The sequence below is a fragment of the Bemisia tabaci genome, chromosome 3, assembly GCF_918797505.1.
Source record: "Bemisia tabaci chromosome 3, PGI_BMITA_v3".
NCBI classification, from domain to species: domain Eukaryota; kingdom Metazoa; phylum Arthropoda; class Insecta; order Hemiptera; family Aleyrodidae; genus Bemisia; species Bemisia tabaci.
Window position 1 is genome coordinate 31,618,276 of NC_092795.1, and position 13,516 is coordinate 31,631,791.

At 41.8% G+C, this 13,516-nt stretch overlaps 1 protein-coding gene across 1 annotated transcript in view; it reads right to left on the reverse strand.

Annotated features, from left to right (window-relative positions):
* Positions 1–9,866, reverse strand: part of LOC109043898 (uncharacterized) — a 58,539-nt gene extending 48,673 nt beyond the window's left edge. Inside the window, exon 1 of the mRNA XM_019061253.2 lies at positions 7,444–9,866. Within this exon, the coding sequence (XP_018916798.2) occupies positions 7,444–9,684 (2,241 nt within the window). The 5' untranslated portion in view covers positions 9,685–9,866. The remainder of the gene's footprint in view (positions 1–7,443) is intronic.
* Between the last annotated feature and the right edge of the window lie 3,650 nt (positions 9,867–13,516).

Sequence of the window (13,516 nt, forward strand, 5' to 3'; positions counted from 1 at the left end):
AAATTATTGCAATCCTTTGCAAGAATCTATTTCCAAAATACTGCTGAATTTTACCCGAGATTTGAAAGACATGTCCTTTTTTCTGCTGTCAAGAATCTCCGTGAACCGCTTGAAATCACAATGAAAACCATATGAGAACTCCCAAGGGAAGGATCTTTTAAAGAACGACTATGGACACGACCCTAAGCTGTGAATGTTTCGCTTTAGACTGTGAATGATGCATTCTCGTACACGTCGATCAGGTTCAAAAGGTGTTGCGGAAGTATAGCTCCATCTCCATCTCCATCACGGCCCTTGCCCGCCGACCCAAGGTCTTATAAACGATGTGACATGAAACGATTGGAACGACTCCTCGAGCGCCTTCATTTTTTGCTTATGCAACACGGACATCTCAAAAGCACGAATAGTTGTATCTATACGTTATTTAGACATACTTCGAGTGTTTGACGATTCAACGAGTTTTTGTGAATATGAACGACGCATTTACGAAGGACTATGTACAAATACATTGCATCTAAAGAAAGGATGAGACCCAAAATTCATGTGTACATAATTTCTTCTTATTCTACGGTTGGGAATGTGTCGGTATCTAGACTGATTGTGAGAGTGATTAATTCTTTCACATGCTAGACGTTGGTCGCAACGGAACTTAGACCTAAGCTTTAACCTGAAGACTGTGCAGCGGGCCGATTATTGAAAGTTTAAGGTAGCCCGATAAGACATCGAATTGCGATATATTGCATGGTTAAGATAGGGCTATGTCTTGTCGTATCGGGCTGACATAATTTCAATAATCGGGCCGCTGGTTAGAGATAAAACAAAGGTCTGCGCACATACAGCCTTTGTGCACTCACAAAATTGAGACATGGCAAGGTGTTATGTAAATCCAGCAAAGTTGTCATCGACAAGGTTTCGGCGTCGATTTGGACGGATTTTACAGAAATGACCCAACTAAATTCCAGCCGTTGCCTAAGTTCTTCTCATGTTTCATCTTTTTAACATAGAGCTATATGCAATACTCTGACTCGATTTTTTTGTATATTCTTGACAATCTGGGAAAAATTCACCGAGAGGAAATGCATTTAGTTGTTTGTTATTGTTGAGTTGATTTTTTCTCTTTAAAAATGAAAATGAAAGGGAATATGTAACTTAAATTGCAGTCAGGTTGATTTTGCTAAATGATGTCTGCTTGAGACACAATCCTAACTTGGCCTCAAAATAATTATTGATTCCTCTGAAGTGAATTATAACTAAATTTTTACGTCTTCTGCTGTTAGTGTTTGCGAAGTAACGATATGACGAATAAAGAAATGTCACAAAACCGTGCGTTTATTTAATCATAAATGATAATAACGTAAAAATAAAAGCAAGTCAAAGTACCTTTCAACGGTCAAATTATTCCTTTCAAAGGCTTCAAGTAACAGCTTAACTTGGAAGATTCAGCGAAGCAATTAACGAAAAGAAAACCGTATAAATATTGGGTCAAGATTGCGTGAGATTAAGAAAAAAGGTCACGCCATAGTGGCCTGGGGCCAGCCGGCATCGATTTGGCCAACATCAAACCTCCCGCTGAAAGTTAGCATCGTTTGGTGCCGAGGTTAGCAAATTCAGGCAACCCTATCGAGTTAATATACGAGATTAACCAACGAATAATTTCATCCGAATGAGGACAGCCTATTTCTGGAGGTCTAAAGAAGGGAGAGAAACAGCAGACTTGAGTTGCGATACGGGAATAATAATTCCCTGCGAATTATGGCTAGGGCTGGCAAAACACCCATGCCCCAAATGAATATTCCTGTTGAAAAACGTACTGAGACCTTCGACAAGAAAGTTGTGCATACGATAAAGACACTGTATTTGTGACATTGAAATCATATGCCATCCCCGATCTTTATGTTTCAAGCTTGTTGCGGAATTAAAGATTGAATTGAAGAGAGCGTAAGCATGCCTCGATCTCTCCGTTGATAAAACGAATTGGTAGCATTTGAAAAGAAGGAATCAAGAGACACTCTGAAAAAATAAAGTAAAAACAGTCCCTCTTGAAGTATATTTTACGCCGTCAAAATTTTATGATCCGCAAACAATATTCAGGGCTAGAAGCTTTAATTAGACTACTTTTTTACATTTGGACTACATTTCGCGACCATGGGAGCTACAATTTCTGACTTGTCATTAAAAGCACCTGTCTGCATAAAGAAGCTAATGACTTTATGTGTTTTTTTTGTAACAAGCCAGAAACAGTAGTTCCTTATTGCAAAATGTAGCCCATTTACCCTTGTCTTTTGAGAGAATGCATCTTCAAACCTGTTTTTTTTCTTTGCAAAGAGTATACTACTTGGCTCTCTTTCATTATACTTTTGCAAGTTTTTTTTTTATTAAATACTCGATAGGTTAAATATTCAATGTATTTTTCCGTAGCAGAGATAATTGAAACTTGTGCATAGCGTCAGATTTGCCAGAAAAATCGAAACTGAAGAGTTCGGTAAGGAACATTCATTTGACAGTACTTGAATAAAAACGCCTGAATGCCGCTTTTCAGGCTCGGGAGATGGCCATTTTGCATACCCAAATACATTGCAGGCGTTTCATATTTTGCATGTTATCATGCCGTGATCGTAAAAATCGGTAACATATCATTAATGCCGTGATGTGAAACTTTTTACTGGGTGGATCTGTTTTTGTATTTAATATTATAGAGATAAAGACGCAGTCCTCTATTCAATCCACGACATCGCCCTTCAATTTAGTGCAAATAAGAAGGGGAAAAAATTATAGGTCAAGGGTTTTAGCAGTTGGAAAAATACCTGTTATGTTGTCCTCAATTTCTATTTGTATACATACACAGTGAAAACAAGCTCGTCTCTGCGTAAAATAATTGAGGCGTTTTGAGAATTAACACTGTACCTTCGTCTGCGCGGTATAATTAGGGGTGCTGGTACATGATGGCTATTGTATGTACCTACCTTCTACTGACATAAGTTGGGATGGGTAAAAGAAATGACTCTTTAACTGGTGTTGTGACACCTTGCTCATTTTTTCAAGTATATTAGCTCAATGCACCTTTGAGCATTTGCACCCTCGCTGAAGAAATTTACTATACTTACCAGGGCCGGATTAAGGGGGTGGCCCCATGTGCCGTGGCCCGTGGCGGCAAATCTATAGGGGGCGACAAATTTTGCAATTTTTTAAATGTAGGTATGAAAAAATTCGGATTTAGAAAAAAAAATTACAAACTAGAAAAGGCGACAAAGTCTCTCATTTTCTGAGAGTATAGTAATTTCTACTTCGTCATCTTTCAGTGATACAAGAGACAGCACCTTTAATTAGTCGAGTTAAAAGAGAAACCAAACACGCAATTTGGCCTGGAGCGGCGCGACTTACCTAGAGAGAAATGATGACGAGGACTTGAGATGAAAAGGAGAAGCCCTCGGCGCGGCTATCGGCATGTAACACATATTAGCGCCTACAAGTTTGCACGAATACTTCACGCATCGCATCAAACACAGTGCGGTCATTGCGGACAGCGTGAAACGGATAGTGCCTACAAGAATGCATGAATACCTCACGCATTGCGTCAAACACAGTGCGGTCTGCGAGGCGCGGCGGCGGAAGGTAAAATCATTAATCCACGCTTATGTTTGTTCTTTCAAAATTTTTTCGTTCATTTCTTAGGAAGGAAGGCCTTGTCTACACAGAGATAGGTTTAAGAAACTTAGCTTTCGCGCAAAGTTCGGTGAACTTTTGCTGGTATTGTTGACAGGGCTTTCCCAAAAAATGTGTTCACCACCAGTAAACGTGTCTTATGCACCCCTCCCCCGCTGGCACGTTCATTTGATGGTTTTCATTGATTCATTTTTTCATTTGATTGAAAGGGAATCATGACAGAATCTATACGCGTCGTTAAACCTTTTTCCTTCACGCTATTCTAACATATGATACATGAAATCGCATCAGTTTTTCGCGGGGAATCCGAATCTGAGCTTAGATATTGGATATTACCCGTTTTAATCTATTTGAAATCGTAGGAGAAATTACAGAATTGTCCTTGAAAATTGATCACACATTAGTGTTTTTATACGTCATTAGACCTGCTCTTTCCTTCACGCTATTCTAACATATGATGTATGAAATCTCATCAATTTTTCACGAGGAATCCGAATCTGAGCTTAGATTTAGGATATTACGCGTTTTAATCTATTTAAAATCGTAGGAGAAATTACAGAATTGTCCTTGAAAATTGATCACACATTAGTGTTTTTTTACCCCGTTTTTTTCTGCGTTCACGTAATGAAATTAGACAAACAGTTGACTCATTGACTAGTATAGCCTAATCCACCAGAATCGGTCTAAAGGGCGAACGATTTTATCAGATAAGATGTGCGGTCCTAGTTTCCAGGCAATTGCGATTTGATGGAAGCTGCGACGAGGAGAAACGGAAGATATGCGAAACTCAGGCGGATATTAAGTGAAAAATCAGGAAGGGGAAAGCCTTTCTTCCCGAAAAATTTGTGCTCGGGCCAACTTATGTGGTCACTGGATCATTGTATAGGAGGTTGCGGGAAACTATTTTTTTTGCAGCAACAACCAATTGGATTGCAATTTGCAAAGAGGAACTAAGAAGAGCATTTCAATGTTGCTGGGATTGTGCAACTTTGGTACAACAACCGAGGTACATTCTTTGCAAAAAGTAAACTTTACGACGGTAATTTTCGTCTTGAATTCATAGTTTATTGGGAGTAGAGGTGAAACTAGTTTAAATGATCATTTATTTTTGCAAGGTAAAAAAAGTTGCACAATCTTAGCGACATTGGAATACTCTTGGTTCCTTTTTGCGAGACACAATCGAAGTATTAAAATAGTTTTAATCATAATCTTGGCTTTTATAAGTATTTTTTCAAGGTGAGCTTTTCTCTTCATAATAGATGTATAAATGTTAGTTTTATTTCAAAATTAAGTTTTTAATTTAGTCAAAGGTGACAAGTATTCTTGAATTCAAAAATTCCCCGAATATTCAGATGTTGACAAAAAAATCCCTGATTTTATTTTCAGTGTTTTTTTGGCATGGTTTCGAATAAAAACTCTAATCACGGATAGGTCTTAAAGCGGATCCAGGGTCGGATCTAGCGGGTGGTCATATGGGCTGCGGCCCATGGTGGCAAATTTTGCAATTTTTTTAAATGTAGGTATGAAAAAATTCGGATTTAGAAAAAAATTACAAACTAGAAAAGGCGACAAAATCTCTCATTTTCTGAGAGTATAGTAATTTCTACTTCTGTCGTCTTTCAGTGATACAAGAGACAGCACCTTTAATTAGTCGAGTTAAAAGAGAAACCAAACACGCAATTTGGCCTGGAGCGGCGCGACTTACCTAGAGAGAAATGATGACGAGGACTTGAGATGAAAAGGAGAAGCCCTCGGCGCGGCTATCGGCATGTAACACATATTAGCGCCTACAAGTTTGCACGAATACTTCACGCATCGCATCAAACACAGTGCGGTCATTGCGGACAGCGTGAAACGGATAGTGCCTACAAGAATGCATGAATACCTCACGCATTGCGTCAAACACAGTGCGGTCTGCGAGGCGCGGCGGCGGAAGGTAAAATCATTAATCCACGCTTATGTTTGTTCTTTCAAAATTTTTTCGTTCATTTCTTAGGAAGGAAGGCCTTGTCTACACAGAGATAGGTTTAAGAAACTTAGCTTTCGCGCAAAGTTCGGTGAACTTTTGCTGGTATTGTTGACAGGGCTTTCCCAAAAAATGTGTTCACCACCAGTAAACGTGTCTTATGCACCCCTCCCCCGCTGGCACGTTCATTTGATGGCTTTCATTGATGTTTCAAAACGAATGAGAAGGGGGCGGCAAGGAGGTAAATCCGGCCCTGATACTTATGATAAACTCTATTAGAGTTACGATTTTGGCTACCATAGGGTTTGTTGGTGATTACTATACTCATATCACTGTACCTCAAACCCAAGTAGCACAGTGCAACGTAATTATTGAAATCATTTTGCAATTCACTGTGATAATATTGTAATTTTTACCTCGTGAAATTGCAATATTTTCAAATCGTCTGGTCAATAAATACCGATTTTAAGCGATCAATGAAACGCGGGCTCTATACGTATATGCAATGTTGGTGAAAAATTTGCAAAGCAGAAAATGCAAATTATTTCGACAATTTTATTGTAATAAATTACAAAATTAGGAGCCCCCTCCATTAGTATGAGTAAGCAAAATTCATACTACCCCGATACAATAGCAATACTTTCATGATGTAATTCGATGGCCAAAGTGGAAAACCGCACATCTCAATTGCGGTGTTTCAAAATTTCATGCATATAGAATCCTCCAAAGAAAAATCCAGAAAGGTTTCCGGAAATCATGTTCACTGGTTCTCCAAAGAAAAATTAAGTACAACAGAACGCCGCAAACGGAGATGAGTGGTGTTGCTTTTTAACCATCGAATGAGCGATATAAGTCTGAACCAGAAAAAAGCGTTAAATGTTTTCTCTTCAAAATTTTAAGCGGAAAACCGTTCACACAACGAGAAGTTCGAAAATCAACTTCTGAACGAGATATTATCAAGTGTCTTAAACATATATCAAATGGAAGTTGGATCATACAAATGACATCATTTGTATTTTTGCCGTTCACCTACTGTTAATGGTTAACACTTATATCTTGTTTAGGAGTTGATTCCCAGAATTCCAGTTGTGTTAATCATTTTCTTCGTGAAATTTTCGTGTAAAATCGTGAAGAGAAACCATGTTGCGGAGTGCTCTGATTCATACCTTGTCTAGTGGCCCATTCTGCCGTGCTAAGGAAAAACGCCGTATGAACATTCGAGAGTTCCTAAAATTTCTTCGATAAAATGTTTATTTTTGAGGGAATGAAAAAAAAAAACACTAAGAAGTGGCCTGAACTGTACGTAGCAAGGTGGAGAAATGGTGCTGGGTCCACACCATTTCGCGGGGAAACAAAGCCAAGAAATTCCAAAAATGAAAATTAGAGTCAAAATTAAATTTTTTGAACTCTAATGCGCACCTGTACGAAACTGAGGGGGGAGAGTGTTCAGCTCAGGCAGTTTGCATTGGAATATTAAGTTGGAGTCAAAAAATTTAATTTTGACTCTAATTTAAACTTTTGGAATTTCTTGGCTTTGTTTCCCCGCGAAATGGTGTGGACCCAGCCCACTTCTCCACCTTTTTGAGGAAAGTTATGAATATATTTCCTTGAAATTTTCAAGAGCTGTAGGTGAAATTGCGAACAAAATCCTCCAACAAATTTGAAGGAAAATATTCATAAGTTTACCAGGAAATTCGTGCTTTATCAAAGAAAATTCGGCAACGCCTGAAGGCTCATACGGCGTTTCTCCAAAGCACGGCACCTTTTTTCTTCGTCCTCTCCGGAAACGCTTAAATACAACGTAAACATCTCACCTTATTGCTAACAGCGCTCAAAGTCTCGGCGGAGATGATCCCGAGATGCGGCAGGAACCCGCTGGACCTGACGCTCTGCTCGGCGTCCCTGTGGCGGTTCTCGCCCTCGGAGCTGCTGGTCAGCGACTCGCCGCCCTCCAGGTTGGGGATGGGCGAGTCGCGCACATCGTAGGTCGCCGACGACGAGGCCTGGCTTTTGGAGCTCGAGCGGCGCGCGTTCGCACTGAGCACGAACCTCCGGTACTTCGGCCTGTGAAGCGCCGGTTTGATCGGGATCGGGATGTGACTCGAGCGAGGACGTCGCAGTTTCTTAACTTTCCCGTCCGCCTTTCGAACCTTTCCACCCTTGGAAGAACTCCCCGGTCGCCGGGGTGCATCGTACAACAGTGGACTATTCCTCGAAGGAGGCCTCTCTTGGGGCGTTGCGATCCTGGACTTGCCTTGGTCTTTTTCCTTCGGATCTTTCTTCTGTTCCGCAGTTTCCACTTTGCTTTCGTCCATATCCAATTCCACGAACCTTCTAGTGACGTTGTTCATCTCCTCGTCTAAAGGTATCACGCTCGGAGGTTTCGATCTGACAGTGTCATTTTCTCTCGGTTGCGCGGCGTCGTATTTCTTCCTCTGATCATCGTCGGTCGTCGGGTTGTCACTGTCAGGAGTCCGCAGTTTGATCAGTTCGCCGCCGAATGTGACTCGTTTCAGTTGTTTGCTTTCGTCGTCTTCCTCTGACTCGTCCTTCGTATTTTCCTTCTCGCCCCGTTCTTGCAAGATCATCATCTGAATCGCCGTGTCTTCGGAGAGCTTTATCTCCGTCTCGACCAAAACTTCGCCGTTGTCGATCTTTTCTTTGTCGTTCTCTGATGTCGTGTCCGATCTGCTCGATGGGCGTTGTCTCGAGTCTGCGCTTGCATCCAGGGTGTTAGCATTCAGATCAGCGACCTCAGTTTTTGTAGCTGATTCGAGTTTGTCGTTCCTTTCGTTCGCAACTGGCGGGTTGCTTTGTGGATTTTGATTGAAAGCTTTAGCGTTCTCCTCGGAGGATGAAACGAAGGACGATGTGGATGAGGGCTGATCGGTGTCGTCTTGTTGGTCGTTCTCCTCGAAGAAGAGGACCTCAGCCTCCCTGTCGTCCGCCGACGAGATCAGCGAGTCCATCGGGCTGATCATCACGTCGGAGATGTTCGAGTTTGGCAGCTCGTAAACTTGGCACAGCACGTCGAAATCCCTCTTCAAATTCGGTTTGTGGGTCTCCAAGAAGTGATCGAAAAAGTTAGCGCCGATCATGTGCTTGATTTTTTCAAGGCACGCGACGGCGCAGTGCTGAAACGCGATCTGAACCATCTTCTTCGCCAGAACCGAAATCAAGTGCAGAAGGCTCTGTTGCGACAACTGGTCAACTTTTATCGACTGATTAACAGGCGACCTAGAGCGATTCGGACTCCTGGCAGTCGGTGTGCCGCTCCGACTTGGAACCCTCAAAGTATTGCTGCTCGAGTCGTGTTCGACGAACGCGGCGTTGTTGTTGAAATTCTCGCTCGCGCAGACCTGACTCAACAAAGTCGGCAAACAGTTCATGGCGCAGATTTGCAGGTTGCTCGGGACGTTGGACGATTCGAGTGTTTGAAAAACGACGGTCCTCAGGACGTACTCGGGGTCGGGCGAGTATTTCAAGTACATCAACAAGACATCGAATGCACTCGACTTGACGGCCGGCGCCGTGTGGACTAAATTCGAAACCACCGCGGGGAGAACGCAGTCGATCATGAATTCGTCCAGCTCCTTAGGATCGATCACCGGGATTACGTCCTGCAGGACTTTCAATCCGTGTTGCCGGACCTGCCATTCGGGATCGACGAGCCGTTGGCTGATCTCGTTGAACAGGGCTGATTTGCTGACGTTGTACGGGAGTTTCTGGTAGGTGATGATCTGCTGCCAGATGGGGGTTAATTGGAGGCTTTCCTCAGCGATTAGTTTTCTGTTCCGAGGGGTGGGAGGGGCTTTGGTCTCGAAAATCCCCTCGCTCGGAGTTCGCGCTCTCGATGAATCGTAGACTGGGCCAAGCTTGAAGCTCGGGGCCACCTCGTCCATCTCCATGCGGAAGGTCTCGACATTACGCGCGCGGTCCTTCCTGATTACGAGTCCTTGCTTCGGCCTGGATCGCCCATCTCTTTTCACCGGGGCGAAATCATCGTGGAGGATTTGGTCACGCCGGCCAGAGTCAAAACCCTTGGCTTGCCACATTGACCTTGTGGGTGAACATTTTGGTTGGATATTTTGACCGGCTTTGTGTTTGATAACGCGAAGTCTTGTATCAAACTCTCATTTGCAAAAATTAGTTCACACGTGTATCCAAATCACTGCACTGTCAACAATTTCTCCGTATTTCAAGCGAATTTTACGCGAGAATTGTATTTTGACCAAGTAAATTATTTATCCAACAAAAATGTTACATATTACGTGGTTTAACAGCACACAAGCACTTATCGCCGTGGATAATTTCCGGACACCAATGGAGTAGGTTACCTCCGCAGAAATCACTTTAAAGATGCAATGTTACGTCAAAAGAAAAAGAAAGTTGAATAAAATTTTCCAAACTCCGGTTTGATTTGACTATGTATCGATATTTTATATCAGTCATGACAAGGTAACAACCCGCAAGAAGAAATAAAGGGGAGAACAATCAAAACAAACATAAAACTTTCATGGACCATCAAAAAACTCAAGCACCACGAACGAAATGTAAAATCAGCAATAGAGCGAAGCAATTACCGTCAAAACTTGAAACATGAGGGTGATTTTTCGGATACTCTCAGAATCGAATACAAAGTTTGGTACACTCGCGGAAAAAATGAGGAGGAAGATCATGAGCGATAAAAATGGAAAAAGTTTGATCACGAAATTAACACGAGTCTATTTCATTAACGGACAACGCGAGGGTTGTTTCGAGAAATCACACACGCGTTGAAAAATGCATCTAAAGGGCGAATGAGGGGTAAAATGCATCGCGAGTCGTGAAATATCCTCACTGACATTGTTGGTTCAGTCGGAGTCGAAGGGATAGCGCGGGCCGGCTCGCACGTGACAACTGAGGCAAGGAGGAAGGAAATAAGGTAAACATTACCATATCGACCAGCCCCAGGGCCCAGGGGCGCGGACGGCGGGATAGGGCTGAGGGAGCAGCGGCCCGGCGCGGCGCGCGGCGCAGCATGGCAACGACAACGCCGGCCCAATGGCGACCCGACTTGGTCACATCGCATGCGTTTTCTGACATAGATTCCTTGGCACGCCAACTAGTAGCTATCCTTAAAAATACGCCAAACATGCAACCCCCCTTATTTATTCGCCTCCCGTAACCCGCCCTTAAACGCGGTCTCTGTCTTCCCCCCGAGTTCCCGCTAATGGGGGATGCACGGAAGGCCCCTCTTGCTGTTTTTATCCCTTTGGGATGTTCGAGGGGGTGGAAACATACTTCGGGCTGATTATTGGGATGTACAGACAAAGCTATAGAGAAAGAAAAGAAAGGGAAAATGAAGCGATTCTATTGGTTGAAACGGGTAGATTTTATGGTCTAAGGGAGAAAGTGGACTAACAACAGGGTCTCTCATAGGTTGTCTTTAATTAGTCCATCACTTTCTTCCTTTATCCATCGTAACCAATCGTTTCCATCAACAGGATCCCTCCACTTTCCATTTGTCCTCTTGGTCTATCTCTATCGCTCTGTCTATCGATTTCAATAATCAGCCCGCTGGGATCAATGTCGGAGGTGAGGACGGAGACCTCGTGACAACGTTTCACTCTTTAATGAAAAGTAATGGGGTCTAATTACTTTACGACCACCCTTAGCTCTTGACCGCGTTAATGCACGAAAACTCACGGATTCTCATAATGCTACGGTGTTGAGGTATATAATTTGAGCAATTCATCACTGACTTGTCGCGTGAAGATAGGTTAAATCTGGGATTACGTATCGTAATGTAGGTTTCAAAATACCCACGCAAAGTGAAGTTGTTTTTTTTTAAATGTAATATCAGGTCGCTAAATTAGTGCACTAGAGTGCTCCGCGACTGTCAAACGCCACTGAAAAGGATCCTATCTTTCAGGTCATCAGGAAAATGAGACCCTCTGATCTCTCAAATCACCATTTGCCGCCAACCTTTTACTGGACGCTTTCTTTCGAATTTTTTTCTTTCTTTGGGAAAAAACCGATTTCGCTTGCAACCCTAACAGAAAATGAATTGGTTTTGTTTTGCAATGAGGTACTATTTCTGGCTCAGACATAATTGCACCCATCTGCTTAGGATAACTAATGTTAAATGTCATAAAAAAAAAAAAAAAAAAAAAAAAAAAAAAAAAAATTCGAACCAGAGCATAATAATTTTTCAAAATGTAGGCGAACCTTATCGGTAACTATGCTCTACAAACCCCGGAACATCAAATACTCCAACGCAGATGAAGCGAAGAATTGTTGAAAATTCAAACCTCGAACCGCAAAAAAAATAAATAAATAAATAAAAAATAAAAAAACTATTGCTTTGTAGGCAATCCTCGCAGGTAACTATTTTAAGTTTTATTTTTAAAAGAAAAAAAAGTCACCCAATTTTTGACAGTATTCTATAAGTTTTCGTTGATATGCCGAAGAACTGATGGAAATTCCATAACATTTTTGTAAAAAAAAATAAAAAAGATAAAAAAAAACCAAAATACCGAGAATTTCCCCTTAGAACGTGTCAGAAAGACGTACATTTTCCAAGTTTGTTTACTTTTGTCGAAACGACATTACGAGTGAAACGGACGTTCGCAGGAATGCAATTTCATGTTGATATGTTTCTATTTCCTGCTGCTGATTTAAGCTCAGCTCAGCGTAAAGGAAAGCGACCAGGAGGTCAGAGCTTACTACGTCGTGGAAAACCGGAGCGAATGGCAATGCCTGCGGGCACAGAATGAGCCATGAGTTAATGACTCCGAGGCCCTGATCTCCTGAATTACTGCTGCTGATGCACTTACCACCGCCTGGAAATGGGGGTCAACGTCCAATGTTCACGCTTTCCATCATCCACCGTGGCAACTGACAACAGAGCACAGGATTTTCGGTCAACTGCCTTCTCATTTTCATTGCCACGGTCTTTTTAGCAACCGCAACGCTGCCGCTATTCTATATTTTTATCAGAGGAAAATAAGAAAATAGATCTTGGTCCAGTGACGCATTGGTTTTTTGGCACCAAGTAGCACAGTACGATTAAAGTATTGAAAGAAAATTGCGATTTATTGCAATGAAATTAAAATTATTTCACCATGAATTGCAATAATTTTACATCATTTGGCTAATAAAGTCTGATTTTAAGTAATCAACAAAGTGAGTTCCGTGTGTCAGAAAGATAGGCAATTTGTAGTACAATGAAAAATTACAACTTATTTCAATTTTATTGCAATGAATTTCGATTAGCCGTGTGCCTTCAATCGGTGGATAGGCAACATACACAACACTCCAACGCTATTAATTAAGTTTATAATGTGATTCTAATTTATTGCAATCCGTGTTACTTGGGTAGTTGAGTCGAAACATCAACTTCTGGTGTCTTAGAGAATAAGTTGCGAGTGGTTCATTTGTGCTCCAATGTACTGCTCTGAAAAAAAGAAATGGCCTGAATGTGCCGCCACGAAGATTTTCTTTTGAATCAAGTATAAAATCGCTTAAATCAAGCAGTTTTCTTTTTGAAATAAGCGAATTCTTTCAAATCGATGCCGAAGTGCAAAACCCTGTACCTCCATTTGCGACGTTGCAAACTTCCGTTCATACTTTTTTTTTCTTTGGAAAAATGGAATAGGAGCGGGAATTTTTAAACATACCAATGGAGATACGTGGTTTCGCTTTTCGACCATCGATAGGTACGCTTATTTTCTGCTTGATTCAAAAAAAATGTATGCTTGGCAGCGAATTTCAGGGAATTTCTGCTTAAATCACGTTATCAATAGTCAAGTCATTGTCTCAATCGTAGATTTTCTAGGATTCACACGGTAGAAGTGGCAAAACTGTTTTTCGACCGAGATATCGAGTCGCTCAAGTGATGACATC